This window comes from Myotis lucifugus, unplaced genomic scaffold (genome assembly GCF_000147115.1).
Source record: "Myotis lucifugus unplaced genomic scaffold, Myoluc2.0 scaffold_0, whole genome shotgun sequence".
NCBI lineage: Eukaryota > Metazoa > Chordata > Mammalia > Chiroptera > Vespertilionidae > Myotis > Myotis lucifugus.
The window spans coordinates 4,887,609-4,915,304 of NW_005871048.1; the positions used below are offsets into that span (position 1 = coordinate 4,887,609).

The window sequence follows — 27,696 nt, forward strand, 5'->3', positions numbered from 1 at the left end:
AAGGAGAAAAGGACTCCTGATCCGTTTGCCAAAAGGGGGGGTGGGGAGGTGGAATAATGTTATCGAGTGATTATTCTGGCTGAGATGTGTTGTTTGGTTTCTTCCTTCTTGATCATTTGGTGTTTAAGTAAAATGAGGCACAAGCTTGTTTGCCGAGTGGAGTGGGAAAGGCATTTTGATTTGCTGGCCTAATTAAAAAATGATAAAGGATTAAAGGTAAGCAATGTCTGTGTGTGTATGTATATTTATTTATTTTTCTTGACAATCAACTGTTAAAAAGGGGCTGATCCCTTTAAAAACCGTTTTAACTGATCTTTGTCAAACACACACTCATTTGCGGTCATTGAGGCCACCTTGGCGCAGATCACTTAAAGTGTATGTCTTAATCAGGTTCCCTGTACAGTCAGTAGCACCATATTTAACAGATTGAGCAAGTCTGTGACTTGGGACTGTGGTAGAATTGTTTAGATGTATTTTTTTTAATCGAAAGGCAGATATTTCACTTTTTCTTTAACACTGTCTTTTCTATAGAGAAATGCTCTTAAAGACATGTTGTGTGTATTTCAAAAATAAAATTGTATAAACTGTTGGGGAAGAAAGGATAGGAGGGGAGGGGCTGTGTATGGGGGGGGTGCGGATTATTGGTTGTTTTTTTCTGTTCCTTACTGGGAACAAAAACCAGAATGCCCAGTTTGTAAAAAGAAATAATAAAATTAGAAATAAGGAAAATAGAGCAACATCATTCTGAAACTAACCTCAGAGAACTTCCAGGGTCTGCTCTTTTAAATTGCAAGATCTAGGACATGCTTAGGGATGTTTAAAACCGTGTTCCTCCCTCTTGTCTGAGTGTTCGTGCTGTGTGTCTGGGGTTGAGATATCACTTGTATGTGCTAGAAAAAAAATTCTTAAGCTCTTTTCTTTCCTTTTTTTTTTTTTAACCTGGAATTGACTCAGATCCTTAAGATAATTTAATGCCTTTGAAAAAGTGATTTTGTTTGTGTTGTTGCTAAAGGGACTTTCTTTTTTAGCTACTGTAAGATGCTTACTGTCGTGGGTATGTTTTTGGGGTTTGGTTATTTTCCTTTATACCTGATATTGGACTGTGGAGACAATACATGAGCCACTTTACTCTCCATCCTTCCCTGTACCCCTTACCGACTCCCCCAGTATTAATCCTTTTTTTTTCTGGTAACACCCAGACAAGAAATATTCGACTTTTCCCCCCTTCACAGGAAAAGGTGGACCTGGACTGAAGGGTGTAAAATCCCTGGACACATTCCTGGGGCAGGAAAAAGAAGAGGAAGATTAGAAGATTTTTTTTTTTCCCCTAAGAGAAAGCCCAGCGGAGCTAAACGAATGTCCCCTCATCTCCAAAGGAAAGTTCATCGGATTTTTATTCTAGAGAGCTCATCTTCAGGATGTCAGTGAACATTTCTACTGCAGGAAAAGGTGTGGATCCAAATACGGTTGATACTTATGACAGTGGTGATGATTGGGAAATCGGGGTTGGAAATTTAATAATTGATTTGGACGCTGATTTGGAGAAGGACAGACAGAAATTTGAGATGAATAATTCCACCAATACCACTAGCAGTAGCAACTCGAAGGACTGTGGAGGTCTGGCCTCCGGTGGGGCCGGTGCTACTGCAGCCTTAGCTGATGGCCTAAAATTTGCTTCTGTTCAGCCCTCTGCTCCCCAGGGGAATTCACACAAAGAGACCAGCAAATCAAAAGTGAAAAGGAGTAAAACTTCTAAGGATGCTAATAAATCTCTGCCTTCTGCTGCCTTGTATGGGATTCCCGAGATCAGCAGCACTGGCAAGAGGCAGGAAGTCCAAGGGCGCCCTGGAGAGGCAACTGGCATGAATTCAGCGCTGGGTCAAAGTGTGAGCGGCGGCGGCGGCGGCGGCAACCCAAACAGCAATAGTACCGGCACCGGCACCTCCGCTGTCACCGCGGGGGCGGCCTCCTGCGGGAAAAGCAAAGAGGAGAAACCAGGTAAAAGCCAGAGCAGCCGAGGCGCCAAGCGGGATAAGGATGCGGGGAAATCCAGGAAGGACAAGCACGACCTGCTGCAGGGCCACCAGAATGGCAGTGGCGGCCAGGCCCCTTCTGGGGGGCACCTCTATGGCTTTGGGGCCAAGAGCAATGGAGGTGGCGCGAGCCCCTTCCACTGCGGGGGCGCTGGGAGTGGCAGCGGCGTGGCTGCAGGGGAAGTTAGCAAAAGTGCCCCGGATTCAGGGCTCATGGGAAACTGTATGTTGGTAAAGAAGGAAGAGGAGGAGGAGGAGAACCACAGGCGAATCAAGAAACTGAAAACGGAGAAGGTAGGATAAAGTCGCCTTCCTCGATCTCCCACTTTCCTCTTTGTGTGCCTCTGTGTGGGTGTGTGTGAGGGGTGTGCCTCTGTGTGCCTTGCACTTCTTATTTGTGCTTTTGGTTCCTTGTGAGATTTCTATTACGTGCATCCTCTCCCTTACCATTCGGTGTGGGGGAGCTTACTTGGGTGCAGTGTTTAGCTCTTGCTTCTGCTGCTGCTGCTGCTGCTGCTGCTGCTGCTTGTGGTGCTAGTGTTTGGGTCCCCAGGTGGGAGGGCTGGGTGTTCTAAGTACCTTTTGCCCTGCAGAAGCCTCCCGGCCAGCCAGCCAGTCGTGGTGTGCTTTTAATAGAAAACCTGTGCATGTACCCACTTGACTCTTGTCCTGGTTTCTCCCCTAAGGAGAACCGTGTTCTGTTTTAATTTACATGGCCTGGTATTTCTGGTAATGTGTCCTTAGGTGCAGGGTTCATGGTCCCTCCCTGGAGAGGTATGTCAAGGATGCTAATTTACACTCCACCCACAATCCATTTATTTTTTTTTCGTTGGTCACTTTCACCAGAAAGTCAAAGGATCTCATCCTTGGATGGGTTGCTTTTATTGGTCCTGAATTAAAACCCAACCTTGATGTCCTTGGGTCATTGGTTTCATAACCGTGTAGAAAGACTGGGATGGTTTTGGTTGCCGCTAGGTAGGACTCTACCCTTCTTCCCTCGCCCAGTTTTTAGCTGGAGATTTAAGATTTGTAGTTTGACCAGGGAGCTGAAAGGTTGGTTTAAAAAAAAAAAGTGAAATAGATTTGGTAGATTGGTGCTCCTGAAATGTGCTAACATAGCCAAAGGAGACTAGAATTATGTGTTGCGTTTGAGCAGTTTGGATGGTGGACTTAGGCAATATGGACCCTTCCGCCCATCTTTGTCATTGTCTTTAAGTCTAGTTACACACCGCCTTTGAGAAACTGCCCAGTGTTCTGCTGCTTGGTGCTGGAGGCCTGTGACTTACTGGTCTGGTGATTGTTGTGCATTGAGTAATGTCTCAGGACTGAAGGTGCTCTGTCCACTGGGCAGGTTGGGAGTGAGCTGGGGGTGTGAGTGATGTTTCTATGCAACTAATCTTGAGATTAAGTCTACAGGTTGTGCCTTGCAGAAGCAAAATTCATATCATGTGGTTTGTGGCATGGTTGTTTGGAAGTATGCTCATTAAATAATTTGATTTTTGCTATTTCTAACTTGCTCAGAATTGTAAGATGTCTTTGGATAATTATTTTTGTGTACAGTGATTCGCTGCTCTCTACTTAAACCTTTGTACGCCTGTGTTCGTGTGGTCAAGATTCAAGTTGGAGTACAGGAATAAAGTTTTGATTTGATGACTTTAGAAGTTGATGAAGGTGTAGATAATGCCAAAATCACAAAAATCCTCTGAACCCCTTTTTTTATTCCTGTCCCCTTGGTCAGACAGCATTTTATGTTGATGACTTTCGATGGGATTTTTTAAAACTCAGGTTTTAATTCTTATGTTTAAATGTGTAGTTTTGCATACCTTCTGCTAAAAGGCGTTCTGAAGTCTTCTTATTACTTAGTACAGTAGGGCATTTACTTTTGTTGCCAATAGTCTGCAAATTGCAGTTCTAATCTGCTCTAACTATCTAGATGAATTGCCCTAATCCAGTGCTCACAATGGCTGTGGTTAAGGAGTCAGAGCCGTTTGATTGGATTCACTGCTGCGTGGAATGTGGGAGGTACTGCCCTTTTGCATTCCCCTTAGCCTTTTAATCTTCCAGCCAAATGTTCACATTCAACAATTTTGTTTAGCTGGCAATCGGAACATTTCAGTATCTCAAAGGCTGCTGTCATGGCAACTGAGATTAGAGCGTGGGGTCGCTTCTCCAGTTTTTGTGTTCTTTTCACTTTCCAGCCACAGAGGAAACTGGACGAAGAATGGAAGAATTAAATTATTCATATCCATGTAACTCATCTTCAGTCAGAATGGTATAAATGTGATCATGTGAATTACATAAATGAAGAGCAAACAAGTCATGATGGGCCTGGGGTGGAGGAGGGGAGAGGGCTCAGTGCATTTAGATTCACTCCACTGCCAACGAAGTCACTGGTGTTGGCGCACAGGGGCACTTCAGGGATGGCTCGGAGGGGCAGGAATCCCACAGTGTTGGCCATTCTCTGTCAAGCCGGGACGTTGGCTCAGGGACACTGTTCCATCAGGCTTCCCTCCCCACCCCGACCCCACCCCACCCCGGAAAGGCTTCTCTGAAGCACGCTCTCACCCTTGGCACTCAGATCTGTCACTCCCTTGCACAGATGCCACCGAGGGAACTAACTGCTAATCCCACTGACTTGTGGTTGTGTAAATTACACTTCAATTTAGAAAACACTTTCTAATGATAGGAGGATACCTATTTAGGAAGTAAAGATTAGTAGGACAAGTGTCACCTGACAAAAATATTTCAACACTGAGGCATCTTTGAGTCGGTTTTTGTTTTTTTTTTGACATTTGGTACATTTTAATTTCAATCTTGCTTGATTATGTGGGTTTGGGAAATGTAAGTGCCTAATTTTCAGCAATCAGATATGGCTCAGGATGGGCCAAATGTGAAAACCAAAGGGGTGTAGGATGTGTGTGTGAGTGTGTGTGTGTGTGTGTTTTCTTCCTGGTTCACAGGAGATTCATAAGGCTGGCTGTCACCGGTTAATTTCACAGCATGCTTAAATGTCTATTTTTGGTGTGTTTATTCTGTTTCTTCACTACACAAAGTCATGTAAAACATGATAAATTGGACCTTATGAAATCTAATTAAATCAATGAGTGTTCTACTCCTTTATGTGGAAACCACAAGTATGTTGTAAAAGTCGCCACTCCCTTAATACGTGAACAAAATCAAAACATGCCATAATTCTAAGATGTTTGAGCTCTATTTCTATAGCCCATTTTGTGGTTAAGCCACCAGTGACATGTCTGAATAAGTAGATTTGACGTGTTGGCTTTTGGTTGTTAAAACCTGCTTCTCCACCTTCCCCCGCCTTTCTTTTGAAGCATAATAGCCTGTGTGGAGGCTCTTGTGCATATATCCTCCTTAGCTGTCTTAGCAGTTTTGACTTATCAGACACAGGCCTTCAGCTGGGCTAAATGGTTAGTGTTACATGGTTTTATTTCATCGCTGGAAAATTCAAAAATACCTAGCCGATTTCTTAAAAACAACTGATAACTTAAATAGACATGAAATGCAAAGGAGATCTTACGGTTGTGCCTTAGGGGTCTGACTACTCAGTACATATTCAGAAAGGAGATTCATTCTCCAATATCATACTGCTTTCACTAAGCTGGTCCTTAACAGCCTAAAGGTGGTGTCTACAAATGGACCTGTCTATAAAGGATATCATTCATTGTATTTTATTCTCTTGCAGAGGCCTTTTAACACTTCACTAGGGATTTCTGGCACATTTTCTAAGTGAGTGTGAGCAGTTTAAGAACATGTTTTGATTAATGAGTTTTGTGGATGATATGTTTCTTCCCCCGTATATAGTGCCCCCTACAAATTCTGCTTAGAGAGTGCAGTTTATCTACTGTGAAATAAAAGGGCAGAAAGGTCACTTGCTATAATTAAAGAACAAAGTCCATTGTTGTCAGACAGCAAACTGTTTTGAAAGCTACACAAGGGAGTTAGCTGTTAAAAACGTTGGTAACTAAGGGTGGCTCCCAATCAGCATTGATCCATCTCCTTACTTTTCTTTGGGCTTCCTCGGAGGGTAACAGGGTTTTGGAGGTGGGTGCAGGGGGGCTGCCCTTTCCCCAAGGAAGTCTTCTGTGAGAACCCATGCAGCTTGGAGAATGTGTATGACTTGGGCACACCGCTGAGTTCTGAGCATAGTATTTGAAAGCTGCTGGGTTTGCTGGAGAGATTTAAAAAATCCTCCAACTGATCAAGTTTGTGCTAAAAGGAGATAAATAATGCTTAGCAACTTTAATAACTTTGCAAATAGTCTGTAAAAAAGGTGTGTGTTTGGGGGTTGGGGTGGGGAGAGGAATTGATTGTCCAGATGTCAGGAGGTTAAGAATGCTCTTCAAGTGAAATTGCTTGGCTGCAAGATGGTTTTAATTAGAGTGTTATAAAGACTTATTTTTCCTAAGCAGCATTTTATAGTTAGTAAATGAAATGTATGCCGAAAGTGCTAAGCAGAAATCTCCCTAACCACAGAGGTGTTCAATAACCAGATTCAAACAACATGGAAAGTACCATCTGTTCTTCGTTTTCAGCATGAAAAACAAGGATTGAATGGTTGAGATTTGCTCCAATTTTGACTGTGTCTGTTTTTTTTAATTTAAAAAAGTTCACCTGGTACTTCATAGAAACTTGAAATTGCAGTAATATGAGCAACACTGTGAAAACACATGTTTCTACATTTATTCTAACCAGTTCCACTTTTATTTAAAAGATTTCCAGAAGCCCAGCCATTGAACACTTTCTAATGGTTATTCAGTTCCTGCAGGCAATCACAACGAGAGGTCAGTTCTTCAAAGATCTGACTGTTTAGTCAGTACCTGAATTATTCTGTCAATTTGCTCCCTGGAGGCAAGGGGAGCAAAGGCTCTCACAGGCCAACTCTGGTTGGCATTTATCGGTTAATCTAATTGTAGGTGATAGGGCAGGGGACTGGTGTTTACTATATGGAGACCTTACGCTCCTTAAGAGCTGTAGTCTAGGATTGTTGGTAACGAGGGATCTATTTTTTTAAGGATGCGAACTTCTGAGTCCTTGATTTTTAGGTGGGAGGCTTTTGGGTTCTGGTTTTTCGTAAGAGCCCTGGGTAAAACATTATCCGGCCTTTGTTTGAGGTCTTTTATAGAAGCTAATAACTGGGCTTGTGCCTCCCTGAGATAAATGACATTATCTCTGAGTGGGCTGACAGGAAACAGACATGTTAATGGTGAAGCTGCGGGGAGGATCTGCTCCGGTTCTGACAAAAGAGTGGAGAAGGGACCCCTGGTTGTGGTCATTAACACATAATGCATTCTTGCTCTTCCTAAGAGGCCCTTGATAATTGGAAAGCTATTTTAGCCACAAGCACTTAAATCATAAATCTACTACTCCTAGTTCCCCTGCATTCTTAAAAGTAGCAAAGTAATGTGTTTTTTGTTAACAAGTGTGTGATCTGGTTTTTTAAATGGTGGCACCTCTAGGCTGGGCGATAGTGACATTTGGGAGAGCTGCGCTTCTGTCTTTATCAGATGGGGTCTGTCTTTGTCTTACATCATTCACAGTCATCCCTCTACTTTAATAAAGCAAAAAAAGTGGACCCAAAAGCTAAAAAGAAATAATTTTTAAACTTGAAGATGTCTCATGGGAGAGAGATAAAATCCATTTTTTATAAGTGGGGGAAAAGATTTTGCTCAGTGATTTGAATGTGATGAAACCTGCCTTTTGAAGTGTATGTTTAAAAAGTCATGGGTATAATTGAGTTTCAATGCAGTTTAAACTCTGCTTCTTGAACGGAGATAATTGCCGTGTTGAACACACTCTGGAGGTGTAGAAGAGGTGGAGGGATCATGCTATTCTGTTCTTCAGTATTGAGCACTGGAAGTTTTTTCATAGTAATTACTGTAGCACAACATAGTTTTGATTGCCGGCACTCTGAACTTGTCAGGAACATCGAGGGTTTTGCTTGAATACTAAACAGTTTATTCCTAAATTCCTTATTCTTAACATTCTTGTAGAACATGGAAGCCAGAACTAAGGAATGATGGGCTATCCTTCCTAGCAACATCATAGTGGAAATAACCTTTCTTCACTAGGATTGTTGTCAATAAATAATTCCCTCTTAATCTGTACATTTAAGGTTATAGATAGGGAAAGAGAACAAGAATGATTTAAGTCATCATTATAGACGAACATAGGGATCACACTGGTGCCCTGTAACCCTGGTATTGCATAGGTATGTGTGTATAAATGTTGTCGAATTGCATGTATAGATGTGGGATTGTGAGCGAATTGAGAGTATTGAGCTAGTATGGGATTCTTTTTTTTTAATGTCCCTGTTAATTTTACTCTGCTGCAGGGTAAGTGGGTCCACTGGTGTTCAGGTCTCTCTCCCAGCTGAAGTTTCGCTAGGGACTGCTTGCTCTCTCTTGCAAGGTCTTTTTAATTTAAGATAAAGGTTTTGGCAACTGGAACAAAGTTTTTGCAACTGAATGAAAGGATGTTAAGCTCTTCAATTGACCAGCAGTTGGGTGGTTTGCAATGTTATTTGGAGAGGTCTAAGGACATTCCAGAGGGTAAGATGGGCACATTGCTCTTAAAGCTGAGATATGTATTATCTTCTAAATTTTGGTTAGAACTACCTTTCCGTTTTGCCAGAAGAACTGAAGTGATTACAAAGCAAATACTTCTTATATTTTGATAGGTCAGTAGGCCCTGAACTACATAATACTCATCTGCTATTCAGAAGGCTTCCTTCCCCACTCCCCCCTCCTTCCCAGTGAAGCTAAAAGAGAACTCAAAGGGAATGGGTATTTCAGTTAGAACAAATGGGTTTGGAGGGATGAATACATACTATTGCTGATTTTTCAAAGCTACTCTCTTCTTTCTCATCCCCACCCCCTCCCTAGTTTGATTATTATTCACTGTGACATTCTAGCTCAACCACTGAGCTTTTTTGCCTCCTGGGAATCCTCATTGTCAGCTAGCACCTTAAGAAAAATGTGCCTACAGGGACATTTAGGCATATTCCAATAATGCCAGATGAATGTAGCTTTTACAGTTTAAAAATATATTGATTATATTGTGTGTTGTACATAATGATTTTAGAAAGCAGATATTTAGGTTGTGGAATTGGCTTATTATGTTAACCGGAGAGCAGATGGCATGGTGCCACAGACGTATAATTTTACTTAAAGGGACTTTTAAGGTTTTGATGTGTTTTCTTTTCCTCTTATTTCCCTGATGGCTTCTTTTTATTGAAGGGTAACTTAAGGAGACCTGGTAGCAATTTTACTGCCTTCCCCTGACAGTTTGAAATAATAGCTCGGTCTTTGGTTGCACTGATCTTCTACCAGTCAACTTGATTCTGGTTTTTGTCATGTGGCAGTGAATTAAAAAAAAAGTGTTTGTAGTACGTTTTAAGAAATGGACTCTTTTATAAGCTTCAATTAGCAACAGACGACAAAGTTCCTATTGGTCACACTTTCATAAACTCCTAGAAGTCATTGTTCGTCCTTTTGATTAAAGAAAAATCCTGGTTGGTTTCTTGGGAAAGCACATCTGGCCCTTGGGCTGCCTTAGCTACACCTTTTTGTCTTTCACATTAGTCACTGAAGGTGCAAAGGTCACATCTAAGTTGTTGGTAGTTAGTTTAGCAAGCCTTCCCCATTCTGAAGGGCTGTAGTCTTTTTGGTCGCTACATCCACCATTTGTTTGAATTCACTTGGTTTAAAAGTGTCATTTGTTCTATGCCTAGATTTTCCAGTGTTACCCATTCTTCCCTGAGAACATCATTGGGATGAGTTGGAAAGCATCTCCTAACTTTTCTTTTCTTTCTTTTTTTTTTTTTTTGGCAAAGTGTGTGCAAGCCAGACCAGCTTGCTTTTGGATTTCCTGTCACCTCCTTGGCTGATTTTATGGATGGCTCATGTTAAAAGCAACAATAATGTTTGAATTGGAAGGGTTGAAGCCTCGGGTTTTCATTCTTCATGGAGAACTGTTTATTTGTGTGTGGTTCACCACAGTACATGGATAATGCTATCAAATCTGTGCTTTATTATAGGCTTATGACTAGCACAGCAGCACTTCAGTTATGTGTTTCTGCGTTTTAGTTCTTTGCCAATTCTTTTGTGATGGAGATGAAATTAGAAATGAATCTTTGCAGCCAAGGAGAAAATAAGCACAACAAATAGAAATTGTCCCTTGAGCCAGTTCAGAAGTAAGCGGTGGTGATTTAAAGGAAAAATTTTTTTCAAAGTAAGTGAAGCATACAGAAAAGTACTTCATGTAACTTTTCCGTGAAGATCTCTGGAAGATGAGCCTATCACTTTGACAAATGGAGGCCGCTCCAACCACAAGGCTTTATCCCTTTATATTGTTTCACATCTTAAGTAACTGATTGAAAAGCGATTCACATTCCCAAACCCTGCAACTGCTTTGAAGGTGGAATCTGAGTCAGTAATATTGTTCACTTCTGCGCCCCAAAGGGAACAACATGATTTGAAAGCAGAGCAATGGAGCTTTTTCCGCATCAAACTCCATTTGGCCAATTGTCTGCATTTGCATTCCTTGCCCAAATCCTCCACCAGCCTTTCCCGTGATGCCGCAGCAGATGCCAGACATTGAAGTAGAAAGCGAGCAGCTGTTTCCATTACTCCATTGCTGTATTAGCCTCCACAATCTGCTTTCTTTTGCTCTCCCCTCCCCCACTGCGGAAATAAAGAAACCTCTCCCTCTGACTCTTGCGTGCTCCAGTTTATCAGTCTGCAGGTTTATCTTATCAGGACCTCTGGTCCCTTCGGAAGGCCCGGTTTATTGTTTCCGGGCTGGAGCAGATGGGACCGCGGGCCCCGGGGGCGTGGTCCGCTCGTGCCCGCGCCGGCTGCGCGCTCCCTGTGGGGGCAGCGGGGGCGCGCAGCGCAGCCGGGGACGCGCCCTCCTTCCCTCCCTGGACCCGTTAATAGCCCCGAGCGCTGTAAATCTGTCAGCTCTTCACGACGCCCTTACCTCTTTCTTCATTTGCTCCAGCTTCTAGTTTGACAACGTTCCCTTGAGGCGGAATTCTAATCTGCTTCCAATTAGTTGCAAAATGTGACTGAAATTTCCACATTATGACTGCTGTTTTACTTGCACGCACACATCTAGAAACAAATTAATGCTCTTGAATATTTATTTTTTGAGCCTTTGGATTACTTTAAGAGGAAGTGTTTCCAATTGTGTGGTATGACTTCCAGGACTTGTATTTTTTCCTCAAAGCCCTGAATACTGGGAATGTATGTACACACACACACACACACACACACAGCAACTAGGGTGGGGTCCTCCCCATCTCTTAATAAGCCTTTTCCATCTTTTCAAGATTTCTCAAAATGTATTACATATGTTTAAGTTAAACAAATAAATTTTGTAGTATTTCTAAAATAAACAAAACAGGGATGTTTGCCCAAGTTGAATGGAAGGGTCCTAGTGCAGTGTTTTAATGGAACACAAATACACACAAATTCACTTCTAAATATAGCTTAAGTATTTTTGGCCAAAGCATAAAAGACTTGTTACACACCTTTAAATTATTTCATTGATATTCAAAAGCTATAAAGCCAAATAAATAAATTGGGTGGTTAAAATTGGCTTAACAAATACAAGGGCAGCACCGTATTAAAGATGTCACAATGGGCTTTAAATGTGCCTAGCCCTGGCTGGTTTGGCTCAGTGGATAGAGTGTTGGCCTACGGACTGAAGGGTCCTGGGTTTGATTCCAGTCAAGGGTACATGCCTGGGTTGTGGGCTTGATCCCCAGTAGGGGGCGTGCAGGAGGCAGCCGGTCAATGATTCACTCTCATCATTGATGTTTCTATCTCTCTCTCCCTCTCCCTCTCTGAAAAATAATAAATGTGCCTAGATCTGACCATGCCGGGTAGAGCAAGCCCTCTGGAAGCTGTTGGAATGTTAGGGCTGCAGTAGGCATAGTCCATGGCTTCCTGTGACTTTACATAATCCACTATGAGGAGAATGCTCTGGGCTCTGGGTGTTGGAACTGGTTCAACTTTGAGGGAGGTCATTACCCCAACTCTGTTTCCTCCTTTACAATATATTTTTTTTAAACAAAGATATTGATTCACCTGAAGTTTAGCTTAATTTTATTACTTGCCTTAAAAACTGCTTTCTCATGTACTGGCGAATTTTAGTACCAAAGCAGTTGTCTGTGGTGCATTATTTGTAGAAAGGTGTTCCTTTTAAGGTAAAGAATGTAAACAGCCAAATTTACTGGTGCATTTTATAGTAACGTTCTGTCCTCAGCATCTTGGCAGATTGATATCAACAGTAAGAATGGGCTTTAAAGAGGTGTGCAGGTAAAGTGGTAAAGTGGTTATGTTGATCACATTACTTTGTATTAGTTTCTAAATAACACCTTCACATGTAAACAGATCAATTGGTGTTTTTTCTTTCAACATCATTGTCATATACAATCATAAAAGCTCTATGGTTGATTTATTGTCTTTTTTAATGTGTTGTTTTCAATCTCTGTAACCCAGAGGTGGACCATTTATTTCACTTTATTTAAAACAAATTTATTTTAAATTATTATATATACCTATATATCTATATCTATATAGGTATAGATATATATATATGGTATAAAATTTAAATTATTTTATTTGAGAACTTTTAGCTATTGTTTCAAAAAGATATAGGAGTGCTCTTTGTACTGCTTCCTTTCCTCTTCCTCTGGACTGGTAGTAAAAATAGCCAGATTGAAATCTTTTAAAATTTTAAGTGTGGGCCTTTTAAGATTGTAGGGACCTCCTAGGTTATAAAAAAAAAAAAAGGAAATAGTTGCCCATAGTGAAATGCTCACAATAGGCACAATTGTGCTGGCCCCTCAAGTCCCCGGGTTCACTAATTACCCTTTAATGAGGTCAGTCTGCCCAGGCTTTTTTCCTACCTTGGGAGGAAAATCACACAAGACAGTTGGAGTTCAAGTGGATCTTGCTGTATTTGCAACTTAGCATAACTGCTTTGAAGGCCCCCAGGGCGCTTAATTGGGGCTGGGCATTTTTGTTTTGGGGGAGACTGCACACAGCGCCCCATTGTGTGAGTAGAAGCCACTGTGCATCTTGGAAGCATTACATGCTTTTGTTGATGGTGCATAGTTTTATAAACTCCAAATGAGCTTATTGCCTTTTAACCATTGGGAGCACTAAATAATGGAAGAACCTAGAAGTCTTTGGGTTGGGTAGCTGCCAAGCAGTTAAAAAAAAAAAAGGAATGAATAGTTTAATTGTAAAGCAAACCATTTGTTTATAGATTAAGATTTATTCCGTCACCAAATCCTATGGACCAGGAGGTGAAAGAAAGAGGTCGTAGGTATAGGAATTGAATGCCCAGTGTTATGTTTTGTGATCATGCTCAGTTGTTTTACCCATTTTTTTCACAAAAGGAGAAGGAATGAATGGTTTAATGGTGAGAACTGCCAGGCCAAGTGTACTTCTTAAGCTACAAAGAGAGAAGGGAGGAAGGCGGAGGCAGGTTGTCATTTCTTTGCTGCTTGGTCAGGAGGATAAAATTCAAGGTTCTTCCCACTGAGAGAAGGACAATGGCTACTGTTGAATTTTCCTGTTTGTTCAAATGACTGGGAATAGTGGTGGTGGAGGTGGTGGTGATGGTGGTGGAGGTAGGGAGTAAAAAGTAGACAGAAGGTGTGTGGGAAAGGGGGTAGACAACTTCTTGAATACTTGGGGCCCTTTATGGAAATTCCCCACTACTTCATTAGTTAGGGGCCATGGTACTGAACAGAGAGGAACTCTCCGGCAAAGGCAGTGAAGTGGTATGGCAGTGAGGATGGGGGAGGGGAGGGGAGTGCAGTTGCCTGGCAGCCAGAATTTCAGGATGCCCTTTTTTTTAAGGACTGCATTGTATCTAACAGAAGACCAGAGTCCTGGCATTTGTTCCCATTGTAGCTGTAGTCCATCGTTCTAATCCTTTTGTGAATAATAGGTTTAAGGCAGTGGTTCTCAACCTTCTGGCCCTTTAAATACAGTTCCTCATGTTGTGACCCAACCATAAAATTATTTTCGTTGCTACTTCATAACTGTAATGTTGCTACTGTTATGAATCGTAATGTAAATATCTGATATGCAGGATGGTCTTAGGCGACCCCTGTGAAAGGGTCGTTCGACCGCCAAAGGGGTCGCGACCCACAGGTTGAGAACCACTGGTAAGGAAATCACTAGTAAAGTGTTGTTTTCCAGAAGTATCATTTGAACGCTCCCCAACTTAGTTTTTATTTTTACATTAATCTTGGGAGTGAAACCCTTTATCTCAAAGTGCTCTTTTGTGTATAAACTGTCACTCTAATGGTGACTCAGGATACTTACAACTGTTGTTTCTCCATGATGCCTTTGTATTCTGTTTGGCCATGGAAAAGCAAAGCCCATTCCTTAAAATTACTTGTTTGTTGCTTGATACTTATTAGATAAATTGAATGTTAAAGTATGTTAAATTGTCTTAACATGATCTCATTTGTTTTTCTCCTTACTAAATTCTGGGTACTGCTACTTTGATATGGTCCTTTTGAAATGGCTTGATTTTTGAGACTAAATTATGGCTGATAGCTTCATTTTCACTTTACATATCTCTCTTTTTTGGGGGGTGGTGGTGATGGTGAGGAACAGGAGGGTAAAAAGAATGGGGAAACAAAAAGGGTGTAAAGATTTAGGTCTAAATGGATTCAGCCTTGTCAAATTAGCAACTTTTTGATGTGCTGTTGTTCAAATGCTTTTTAATTAATATTTTATATATTAGGGAGGAGACTTGATTTTACTTCTGTGAGCATCCAACATAATTTTTAAAATGTCAAACTTTTAAATCTCATAAAATTTATGACTTTTATAGTCATTAAGTCGACTAAATTTGTGTAAATACATTTTTAAAAGATCATGAAAAAACACACACATGTTTTACCAAAGATGTAAATCCCTGCCACTGCTGACCTAAATTTGATTTATTTGGGTGTTTGCCTGTTAATATGTGTTCAACCTAGGTTTACTTAGCAAACTGAAACAGAAGTGTCAAGATAAAAAACATACTCATGTTAATATTTGTGACAGCTTAGAGCCTTTGCAAGCTTGAAATCTCATTACAGTTTTAATCCCCCTGGGAAGGAAAGTTTTTGTTTTGTTTTGTCTTGTTTTTTTATCAAATTGTCAGTGTTTCCACAATGTGAATGCTTCCGAGGGTTTAAAAAAACCTTCTAAACATACTATGTATTTCAGTGAGTTTAGTCCTGTTCATGTGTATATAAAGCATGGGGGAATTGGTGGGGAGCTTTCTGCTTACTAACAAGGCTTCTCCTTGTGTCTGGTTCTTCCCCTCTAACCTCTCTATGGGTACCATTTAAGTGGATGCTTTTTGTTACTCACATAAAGTGTGAAAGGAAAAATGTTAACTTTTAAAAATGCTTTGAAAATGATTTTTGTGAACCTGCTTACACCCAAGTCTAGTATAGGGTGTCCCAAAATTCATCTTAAAGGCTTAGTTCAAGTCTCCCTTGGAAGACTAGCATATGAACCCATACGCCTGCTATACATTCATGTGCATTATTACCTTGTAAGAACTAGTGTTTTCCACTTACCTGGAGTTGGTACAGCTGCGGGATTAACTTCCAGCAGATAATCCTGTCCAGTTTTAGACAGATGGCTGTTCCATAATATCTACTGCTATTTACTGGTGATTAGATGACAACACAATATCACTGTCCATGTAGGATTGCAGCTCTCTAAGCATATTGAATCTTAAACATGACACTTATGGTGAAATGTGAAGAGGTTCGAAGACTTTTGTACTTAAAAAATCTAGAAAATGCCCAGTGTATTCAAATGACATTTTTACTGGTGCTCAATACATAGATAGAGATATCTTCAAATGTCCTCTGGATTTGGTGAGCACACATTGGAAGTCAAATGGTGGTGGGAAAATAGATACTGTTTTACCTTTTGTCTGTAAAATAAATTCTGAAAGGTTTTTGAAGAATTGCATTTTGGATCTGTTACAACTCACTTCGGGATCTAAAGAGTGACACTAACTGTACAAACACTCCGTGCAGAGATGTGTAGTTGCCTCCATGTTATTGGAGCTGAATGTGCGTGCATAATTGGGGAGATTATTGGAGAGAGAGTGTTTTGCTGTGGTAGATGTGGTTTAAATCCTAGCACTGAGCATAGCATTTACTTTCTCAGCTTACCCACAAAATCTGTGACTAATTTGGTGAATGTGAAGATTTCAGTCCAGATGGTTAGGTTTAATTGTAAAAACTGGAAAGATTTCAAAGTACCCTTTGAGGGAGTGCGGGAAACAACAACTAAACAAAAAAAAGAATGAAAAGTAACTACAAGTCACTAAATATAGAATATTTGTATGTTATGTATTTATATAGACATATATACTTAAATATACTTAAATATGTGTGTGTGTGTGTGTGTGTGTGTGTGTGTGTGTGTGTGTGTTTGTGCAATATTCAACCTTTTTTGTCTCGTGGCACACATAAACTAATTACTAAAATTCTGTGGCACACCAAAAAAATGTTTTGCCAATCTGACAAAAATAAAAATATAATTTTGATTTATTTACACCGGATAGTTATTGTCGTGTTGGCTGTTGTCACTCTTTTATTTGACAATCTAAGGGAAAAGACGTCAGTGCCCTGACTAAATAGTTAGGTATAGTAGGTTTTAAAAATTCTTGCAGCACATGGGTTGCACATCACCGATAATATGTAGCAGTCAAGGACAAGCTTGCAGAATCTATTCCACGGGTCCACATGAACAGATAGGACCAAAAAGAGAAGTGGTTTTTACTGTTTAATGATTTAGTATGTCTGTTTAAAGTGATTTGGCTTTTTCTGGGCTCAAAATAGGTTTCCTCTCCAACGTGTTAAGAAGTTGCCACTTCCCTGTCAGCTGCTATTGTTGGTTAGAGCAGTGGCAGTTACCTCATCAGACCCTGGGGAGTACCACTCTGCTCAGGCCTTGGCTCCTGTCCCCTAGCTGTGGGCCTCTCTGAGGCCTGCTGTTTTGAAGCTGCAGCTGTGAAGCTCAAAGAGGGAGTCAGCTTGCAGAAAGGGGAGGTTAGATGGTGATTAGTGCTGTCGAAGGACCAGCCTACTTTTCAGCATCAATCTATTCTTCACAGTTCTTTCATTTGATGGCTATGCTGGAATGAATACAATGATCGGAGCTGATGCTTTTAAAGCTACCCAGACCTTCTGCTGGTTGCCTCCTGTGCAAATCAGAGCTTAACAGGATAGAAATTGACCCCTCTTCTGTTTTAGATGGGGACACCACTGCCCTAAATCGTGGGCCAATAAATTAGCTTTGAAGTTGGTAGACTAATAGGGCTTTATGGTGCAATTTATTTGTAAAGGGTGTCCCAAAATTCACGCAAGAAGTAATTTTGATAGAGAACACAGGTTTATAATTAAAAATAGTAAATTTTTTATTGATTCATAAAGTATACAGTATAGGGTTATGTATGGAATAGCACATCGGGTAAATGGCCTCCACAGCTTTACTGGCACATACGCAAAGCCGTGGTCTTCATTGGTCTTCATTGTCCCTGCTCCTGGGCCATAATTGGTACTTGGTAATGCTTATCAAATTGAAGGGATTGAAATCAAAGGGCAACAGATATTCGAATCTGACTCAATAAACCAAGTAAAATTAGGCTTTTATTTTTTGTTGTTGTTGTTGTTAATGCTCACGCAAAATTCAAATCTTGCGTGAATTTTGGGACACCCTTTATTACCTAGACTTATAAGGAGAGAATGAGGGAAGAAGAATAAGGTATCCTGGACAGGAGAAGGCTAGACCGTGGGGCTGTTGATAAGATCTGCTTTATTCTAGTAGAACACCTGGGGTTTATGGCATCGTGACTTACAGGGCAAGCAAATGGCCACATTTCTTGCACAGGAATGAGAAATGCCTAATATTTATATGTAAATACATTTCATAATATGTATTCAGAAAATGTAGAGAAATGGGTTCAACTTATATGTGTTATATTTGCCATATATCCATTGCTTTAATATTTGATTCTTGAGTCCTCAGAATTTTAAAATGGCACAAGGAATGAGCTTAAAGCAGCAGGCCAGCTGTACTGGGCTAATGATTTTCAGATTGTGGAAAACCTGTGAAATCTAGGCCAAGAGAAGGTGCTCCCTGAGGAGGAGTAAGTGTAGATCTTTGAGATGATCAAAGGTGAGCAGAGGTGATCTTTGCTGTGATCCCCTTGGGTGAGTTCCTTTTTAAAAATATCTTTCTTTTACCTTCTGATATGTCCCTATCTGCTTAGAGCCCAATTTTTCTCCATTTATCAAGATCTTTGCCCTCCATTAGCAATCCTTTGAATGATCCTCATGGTGATTTGAAGAAAGACTTTTAAAGGTCCAAGAATGGAGCTCAAATGTGGGGACTATCTGGTGGGGGAGAGGCAAGAGAGCTTTTATGGTGTCTTAAATCACACCTCTTCTACCCCAAAAGCTGGTTCTTTGTAAAGCTGGTTTTGGAGAGACTCTTTTCTGTAGATGTTTCTTACGATCTTTGAAACTGGCAACAAGGTGTAAGTGATGAGGTTGAAACAGGGTCTGACATGGCTATTTTTTTTTCCTTCTGATTTTACAGTGGATATTTTAAGGTACTTTTATAACTAATGCAAGGAGTGAGGTTCAATAGGCAAATGAAACCCTGAGGATTGACACTGCCATCAAGTTATGGGTGAGTTAGACTTGAGAGTAGTATTATTGTCGTACATTTCTATTTTCCTTATTTGTTAATACATATATGTTATATAATATATAGTATATACATGCACATTTATATAAGCTAGCGGTTCTCAACCTGTGGGCCGCGATCCCTTTGGGGGTCGAACGACCCTTTCACAGGGGTCGCCTAAGACCATCGGAAAACACATATATAATTACATATTGTTTTTGTGATTAATCACTGTGCTTTAATTATGTTCAATTTGTAACAATGAAATTGAGGGTCACCACAACATGAGGAACTGTATTAAAGGGTTGCAGCATTAGGAAGGTTGAGAACCACTGATATAAGTGGTCTTGTCTTCCGCTGCACATTTCTAAGATACCTGAATCATTTGATTTGAATAGAAATAATAGCAATGTGTATTGCTGAAAAAGATTCTGTGCGTGCACATGTACAAGGTCCAGGTGGAATTTCAAGGACACAGGTCAGAAAGATAATGGGTGTGATACACTTTCAGTGTACCTCTCACCTCCTCTCAGTTCACAGCAGGCCAGAATTCCCCAGTTTGTGCGAGCATCACTGAGTGCACTTGGACAAACCTAGATGCTATCCCTCACTACTGTAATCACACATGCTGTACTTTTATACGCCAGTGCTAGTTTTTATTTCCTCCGATACCTTGACTTGAGCTAAGGAGAGGGCTGACAGAGCACACGGTTGTGTATTCTTTCTGTTGGAAATCTTGGCACATCTTAGGGCACAGTGGAGAAGAGGTTCGCTGGAACACAGAGTAGAAGATTTGCCTACTTGTTGAGAACTTGTGTTGACTTTTCTTTAAGACCTTTGGCACTAGGGGCTGGGTGTACTGTAAGAGATAGGGTTGAGGCAAGGTCTGATGTAGCTGTGGTTTTGAGGCCCAATTATAGAGTAGAGAGCTGTGTCAAGTATAAACTTGAGATGGGAGAGAAAAAACAACCACCAGATTGAACAACTGACTTGAGGGGAACCAAAGCCTGGATTCTTGATTGATTGGATGTTTGCACTTTTTTCTGGACATGCTTCTTAGTCTCCCTCTTGGCTGACTGCACTTGCTGTTAAATCCATCCAGATAACACACATGGAATGTGTTCTGGACAAACCGTGTGCAGATTGGATTGGGAGTTGGGTGCAGGCCAGATTATGCATGGCCTTGTAGGCCGTGGTAAAGATTTTAGTTTGAGGATGATGAAAAACCTTTACAGAATTTTGAGCAAGGGAGTGACATGATTGGATTTGTTTCTGAAAACTTGCTCTTGACTGCTGTGTGGAGAATTGATTATAGAGAGGCAAGAAGAGAAATAGGGAAATCAGTTCGTTACAAGACCTTTTCAGTAGTTCCAGTGAGAGGATGAATTTTTGTTGTCATCATGAAATTGGTGAGAAGTGCTTAGATTGTCTAAGGCAGTGGTTCTCAACGTTCTGGCCCTTTAAATACAGTTCCTCATGTTGTGACCCAACCATAAAATTATTTTCGTTGCTACTTCATAACTGTAATGTTGCTACTGTTATGAATCGTAATGTAAATATCTGATATGCAGGATGGTCTTAGGTGACCCCTGTGAAAGGGTCGTTCGACCGCCAAAGGGGTCTCGACCCACAGGTTGAGAACCGCTGGTCTAAGGTAATGAGGACAGGACTTGGATATGGAGTTGTGAGAGAATGAGAATTAAGGATAAAGTCTAGAAATTTGGAGGTGGGTGGGATCAAGAGTTGGAAAACATTTTTAATGCACCCCATGTCTGCCAGGTGATGATGCCCAATGGGATGGCCAGTGCTGGAAGCATAGATTGGGGAAAGTGGGCTTCAGAGTTTGGGGCTGGAGAGTATTAGAACAGAAGGGGACCCAGGGCTGAGCCAGGGAGCCGTGGTGGGCACCAGCATTGAGTCCACTGTGGAGGAAATAGCCCCAGGCAGTCTGGTGTTTCCGGAAAGCAAGTGAAGAAATTTTAGCAAGGAGGGTGTGATCAAATGTGTCAAATGCCTCTAAAAGTCAGGTTAAGATGAGACGCAGAAGACTGTTGACTTTGGAAGGATGACTATTGTTGTTGATCTTAACACCAGGGGTCCTGGGGTGAGAGGTGGGGATGGGGGCAATCAAAGTCTGATCCGAGTGCTTGAATTTTACTGGGAGGTGAGGAACATGGAAAATGATGGCTAACATACTTTTTCTATAAGGGACAACATGAGGTCAGGAAGTATCTATATCATTTTTAAAAGTAGGATCCTCTAATAATAGCCTGTTTATATGCTGATGGGAATGATACAGGCAAGGGGAAAAAGTTGCACATACCAGAGAGAGAGGGGTAGGGTAGGGGGGAGCTCCGTGGGCCTCTGGAGCTGGGGCAGGCTCTCCATTGGAAAGTCAGAAAATATGTACAGACGCAGGGCAGTTGGTAGGTTTTGTGGTGGAAAAATTAAGAAGTCTTCATTTTTATCATTTATGTTTAGGATATAGCTGCGATGTTAAGGGATTCTTTGTAATACAGATATTGTGGACAACAATTAAGTATCCATTTCTTCATTTATTCCCTGCCTCCTCCTACAGTGTAGACAGCTTTGACTATTTTGTGTTCTCACAATAGACATATTAGAAAGGAGGGTGTGTGTCAGTGCAGGTCTCAGTTTATGCTTTCATTCATCCCTTTATTCATTTGTTCACTCAGCACATATTTTTGGAATGCTGATTATAGGCCCGGAGGCTGGGTCCTGGAGATACAATAGTAAGCAGAGTCTCTGCTCTCGTGACACTTATATTCTAGTTTATTCTGGACAAATAAATACGTTTTGGTTGCTGTAAAGTGCTGTGAGGGAGAATCAAGCAGGAGGAGGTAGAGGGGGATGGCGGGAAAGGAGAGTTTATCTTTGTTTATGTTTGAGTAGGGACCTGCTCATCAGTCATGTGCCGCTTAACAGCGGGGATATGTTCTGAGAATGCCTCATCAGGCAATTTCATTGTTGTGCGAGCATCACCGAGTGCACTTGGACAAGCCTAGATGCTATCCCTCCCTACTGTAATCGCACGCGCTGTACTTTCATACGCCTGGCAGGGCAGGAGGTTTGTTTACACCAGCATCATCACAAACACATAGCGCATTGTGCTATGATGTTAGGTTGGCTACAATGATGTCACTAGGCGACAGGAATTTTTCAGCTTCATTATAACCGTATGGGTCCACTGTTGTATATGCGGTTCTCTGTTGACTGAAATGTCGTATGCGTGCATGACTGTGCAGTGCAGAGGAGCCAGATCTGTGTCCACACCTGGAGGAGGGAGTGTGTTTGGTGTGTTTGAGAAGACATCAGGGTGGCCAAAGCTGAAAGAGGGTGGGTGAGAGGAGAGGTCTAGGAGATGTAGTCCAAGAAGGAGCATGAGGCCAGGCTTCAGGGAACTCTGAAGAACCAAGTAAGACGCAGAGGTGGGAGAGTTGGGGAGTTTTGAGCCGCAGAGAGCCAGGCTGTGACTGTGTCCCAGGGGGATCTCAGTGTGTGGGACCTACCCTGAGCTTCACTTCTGGCTCTGTCCCTCAGGTCTTTTGATTATTCTGGTCTCTAAGTGGTTAAGGGAGATGGAGGTGTTATCTTGTGTGAATTATATCAACTGATTTCAGGTGCAAGATCATAAATATTCAGTTTTTTTTAAAGACAAAATAGTACCTTGCTCAGAAGACATCAAAAAGAGGCTATTACTTTCCTAGAATGAATGTTTTCCAGGGGTCACTAATTGTGTGTGCACACACCCTCAATTGTATTGATGCAGTTGATTACTAGTGTGAACAACAGAAATTTAAAATGATGAGATAGTATAAATAGAAACTCCCCCTTCTAATGCTCCCCATTGGAGCTCTTGTATACTCCCTGAGAATTTAACATGCCTCCTACTTTGGAGACTGCTTTAGAGTCCTGAGAAACTAGTTGCATTGATTAGAATAGTTTTTACTAGACTTAAAAGAAATTTTAAAAGCAGTACATAAATCGATAAAAGTTTAAATTGTACTAAAATATTATATAATGGAAAGTAGATTTTACTTCCCTCTTAGACCTGCTCCCCAGAGCCCACTACTTTTAACAGTTTGTATGTATTTCTTGAAATAGTCTCCATATGTTCAAGCATATATACTTATGTTTCTTGTATTGCTACACAGATCAGAGCAAAGGAGAGAAACATCTGCACCTTGTTCTTTCTCCATAACTGTATGTTTTGGGTATCATATGTTACCTTTCTACCTTTGATTCCATAATTTAACTGATCCTCTACTAATAACATTTAGGTTTTTTCCAGTCTTTTTCAGCTACAAAATATTTTGGTGGATTTCATTTTGAATGCATTTCAAAATTTAATTGTCCCCAACTTGCTTTCATCAGTTGAATTCTCAACTGAATTGCCTGTATGCCTATAATCTAATACTGTGAATTATAATTTTTTGACTTTAATCTGTGATAATCTGATAGTTGTTCATCATTTTAATTTGCCCATTTCATGTTAACAAGCCACTGTATTTTCCTACATATTGACAGTTTCTAACCTCTAATTTTCTAGTGAGTTGTTGGCCATTTCTTACTGATTTTAAAATATTTTAGTGTATATAATTAAATACACTTTTTTTCATGTTTTGCAAATATTTTCCATGTGCTCATGATATTTTCCTCTCTTTATTTTGATTTTGATTCTGTTTATACTAGTTTCTCCCCCCCTCCCCCAGGCAGGTATCTTAAATTGTGTAGTTAGGTTTATAATTCATTTATTTTTATGGCTCCTACATTTTGTATTGGTGTAGAAAGACTTTTCTCCAAGATTATTTAATTATTTTTTTCTTGTACGACATTTATGGTAGTTGACTGTATAGTTTTTCAACTTGAAGGTGAGTATAATTTTCATCTTACTGCAGGGGTGGAGAACCTTTTTCTAAGGGCCATTTGGAGATTGATAACATCATTTGAGGGCCATACAACATTATAAGCTTAAAAATTAGCCTGCTATATTTGGTCAAACATTTAATTAACTCACCCCTAATGCCTTGGCAGGTCCAGACAAAATGACTTTGTAGACCTTATAGGGCATGTGGGCCTGACGTCCCCCCCACCCCGTCTTACTGGCTTTTGGGGTTACATTTCAGTATAAATAACTTTTGACTCAATATCCAAAATCCTTGAACCCTTAATCTAAAGCATTGTCTTTCTTTTTTAAAAATATGTTTTCTTGATTTTTAGACAGAGAGGAAGGAAGAGAGAGAGAGATAGAAACATTGATGAAAGAGAAACATCAACATTGATCCACTGCCTCCTGCACACCCCCTACTGGGGATCCAGCCCACAACCTGGGCATGTGCCCTGACTGGGAATAGAACCATGACCTCTTGGTTCATAGGCCAATGCTCAACCACTGAGCAACACCGGCCAGGCTAACGCATTGTTACTTAATCAGAGCTGTGCATCTGAATCACTTGAAGAGTTCTTAATTTTTTTCCTTTCCCAAACACCCAGTCCCAGGTTCCCTACCGCATTATGATTCTCTACTTCTGTGGCTTCTTTGTGTGCATTTAGACAAAGCTTCACATGGCTCATTTGAAGATGTCTCTTTTTGCTTTCTCTCCCTCAAAGGCAGATGTTAGGAATGGTTATTAGAATTTCCTGGTGTGTTTTTTTTTCCTTAAGGTGCTTTATAGAAAATCACCACAGTATTGCTTTAACCGTGACTGCATTAAGTGTTTTGCAGGTGGTTAATTAGTGTACTTGGTCAAATGGGAGGTGGAGCAGGAAGGACTAATGATTTGCAGCTCCAGCCTTAGGAATATTTACAGCCAGGCAAATACCCGTACTCGTGTTTCCTAGACTCCTAGAGCAGAGCCTTCCTGCACAGTGAACTGCGTAAGTAGTAAAAATGAGCCATGGCTTTGCTTAGTTAGCCCTCTGGTTTAGTAGCACGTAGATAATTGTCGTGGAGGCAGGAGGAAGTGTTTGGGAGTGCAGGAAGCATGCAGTTGTGAGTATTAGCGCTCTGGGGCTGGTCTGTGGAGGTCATCTCTCTGGTCAGCTGGGCTTCAGAAAATCGCCAGCCTGCAGTCACGCCCTCGCAGTCAGCAGAGCACAGCCAGCACGTCCTGCTGAGGTTGGTCCCAGGCGGCCTTCAGGTGGATGGTTCCTGTAGCAGAGCCTTGACTTGGATTCCTGCCTGGGTTGTGGGCCAGGGGAAGAAGCTCTGGAACTAACTGGGAATTGGGTGGATTCTTTTGGCTTTAACTTTTCTTTTATGACCCTGGGCAAAAGCCACTGTCTCTTGGCCTTTTCTTCTTGGACTACATTTTCTGAGTGCCCTTCCAGTTTCAAAAAGAGTTGGAATTTTCTCCGCTCCTACTTATTATTGCACTGGAGACAAGTGTGTTGTGTCTACATCTCCTCCGTTTTGCTATTGTCTGTGAATTATTGTCTGTGAATGCACGTTTCCTCTGCCAGCTTGAGACCTTTCAGGGCATGGAGGCTGTCTTACTTAAAATATATATAATTGTTGATAGTATTTCAGATGTCTCCCATTCCCCCTCCAACCCTTAGAACCTCCCCCCCCGCCTCCCCTCCCCCCTTAGGTCTTCACCACACTATTACCTGTGCCCATGGGCCATGTGTATAAGTCCTTTGGTTTATCTCTTCTTGTCTTCCCCATCCCCATCGAGGTATGTCAGTCTGTCCCATGCCTCCCTGCTTCAGGTCTTATATTTTTGGTCATGTGATACTTGTCTTTTTCAGATTGGCTTATTTCACTTAGCATAATATTTTCCAGGTCCATCCATACTGTCCCAAAGGGTAAAAGATCCCCCTTTTTTATAGCTGCATAGTATCCCATTGTGTAAATGTCCCACAGCTTTTTTATCCACTCATCTACTGATGGGCACTTGGGCTGCTTCCAGATCTTAGCTATTGTAAATTGCGAGGCTATGAACACAGGGGTGCATACATTCTTTCTGACTGGTGTTTTGGGGGTTTTAGAGTAAATTCTCAGAAGTGGGATCCCTGGGTCAAACGGAAGTTCCTTTTTATATCTCACTAGTTTTTATCTCCCCAGCACCCAGCACTGTGCCTGATTCTAGGAACTGCTCAGTAAACACGTGCTGTGTTGCAGGGAAAGGAGGGCCTCGAGGATGGCTGCTCAGGTTCCACACCTTTTCGTCTTTCTCCCCCATCGAGATCATAGGCAAACCCGTTGCTGGGAATTATCTGGTTTTCCACCTATCTTACCTTTATGTGGCATTTTAAAATGACTTAAGGTGTCTGTACACTCGGTTATTCTGCACCTGCCCTCCTGGGTCTGGTAGAGCGTGTCTGTTGAATTTTAATCAGTTAACTGCCACGATACTTTGAATTTAGTTAAAAAAGGTCCACCGCTTGCATCTGTAGACGCTTATGGCATACCAAGGGTTAAAGAATAAAGATGCTTTACCCAGAAGGGTTCCCCGGTGTCAGAATAACAGATGGCAATGGCATCCTGTTTGCTGGCCCATTTTTGTCTGATGATTTCTTTGTCACCCACAAAACCCTCCGGGCTAAAATGGAAGGCTGCTCTTTCAAAAAGTCATTATCCAAGGAAGGGAGACCTGCCTATTACAGCTTAGAGCTTAGGTGTGACCTTGGGAACCTTGTTTAAACCGAGTTAACAATCTAATTTGTATGTATATATAAAAAAGCCAGCCCAGGCGTTGGGAGTGTAATAAGACCTTAGGAACTCAGGGATGGAATTTGGCCCCTTCATCTTTGGCGAAATTTGTGTTAGTATTTGGAGCACAGCCCATTCTGACAGCTTTGGTCTATAATCATTGATTACAATCATATGTCATTAATAGTCATAACTGTTGTTAAATAGAACAGTGGTTTGATTTTTATTTTTTACCTTGAAGTAGCTCATTAAACCCAACATGTTATTAAAATACATTTTTTTTTGCAAAAAAAATACACTTACCAATATACATTTAATAGATTGAAATGTATGTGTTTATTGTGAAGGTCTTTTTCACCTGAACGAGTGGTTGCTGTGTTTGACAGCTGGGGCACGGTTGTGGTTCTTCTAGAGCAGCGGTTCTCAACCTGTGGGTCGCGACCCCTTTGGGGGTTGAACGACCCTTTCACAGGGGTCGCCTAAGACCATCGGAAAACACATATATAATTACATATTGTTTTTGTGATTAATCACTATGCTTTAATTATGTTCAATTTGTAACAATGAAAATACATCCTGCATATCAGATATTTACATTTCGATTCATAACAGTAGCAAAATTACAGTTATGAAGTAGCAATGAAAATAATTTTATGGTTGGGGGTCACCACAACATGAGGAACTGTATTAAAGGGTTGCGGCATTAGGAAGGTTGAGAACCACTGTTCTAGAGTCTAGTAAGTCGTGTGCTTTTCTGACATAAGGGAGCTTTTACTGGAAAAGTGGTGGGGAAAATCCAAAAATCAGATGTATTATAAAAGATGATATTGATGGTGCCATTAATGAGAACTCTAACATCTTTTGGAGGGTGCTGCTGGCATATCATCAACAGGGCCTGGGAATCATTTCCTTTTGAGGGTCCCTCCCACCCCCAAAGTAAGTTTCCCAGATTAGTTATTTACTCCAAAGGCTATTTCCTTTCTAGTATCAAAAATGTAATCAATAATAATGAATCTTTGTACAACATGTAACATCTAGTTGCCCAAGGAATGTTTGCTTAATTTAACAACACTGTAAGTTATGTGTATTTCTAAAGCCATAACCTGTTGATTTTCACTTCAGCCTTTGGTCAGAGAACATGATATTGCTCTGTTTTTACCCGTGAAGAAACTGAGGTGTAGAACTAATGCAGAGCCTTTACTTAGCAAACGTGCACAGAGCATGCAGCACA

The 27,696-nt window shown here is 41.1% G+C and overlaps 1 protein-coding gene across 3 annotated transcripts in view; it reads left to right on the plus strand.

Annotated features, from left to right (window-relative positions):
• The window catches only part of ZNF608 (zinc finger protein 608), a 107,459-nt gene that overhangs the window by 2,380 nt on the left and 77,383 nt on the right, over positions 1-27,696 (plus strand). The window contains exon 2 of one of the 3 annotated variants that reach the window (XM_006081084.3): positions 1,233-2,327. The exons of 1 other annotated variant lie outside the window; for it this stretch is intronic. In XM_006081084.3, coding sequence (XP_006081146.1) covers positions 1,419-2,327 — 909 coding nt within the window. In that variant the 5' untranslated portion in view covers positions 1,233-1,418. Of the gene's footprint in view, positions 1-1,232; positions 2,328-27,696 lie in introns of those variants that run through there. One more of the 3 variants, XM_006081087.2, reaches the window with a different exon arrangement.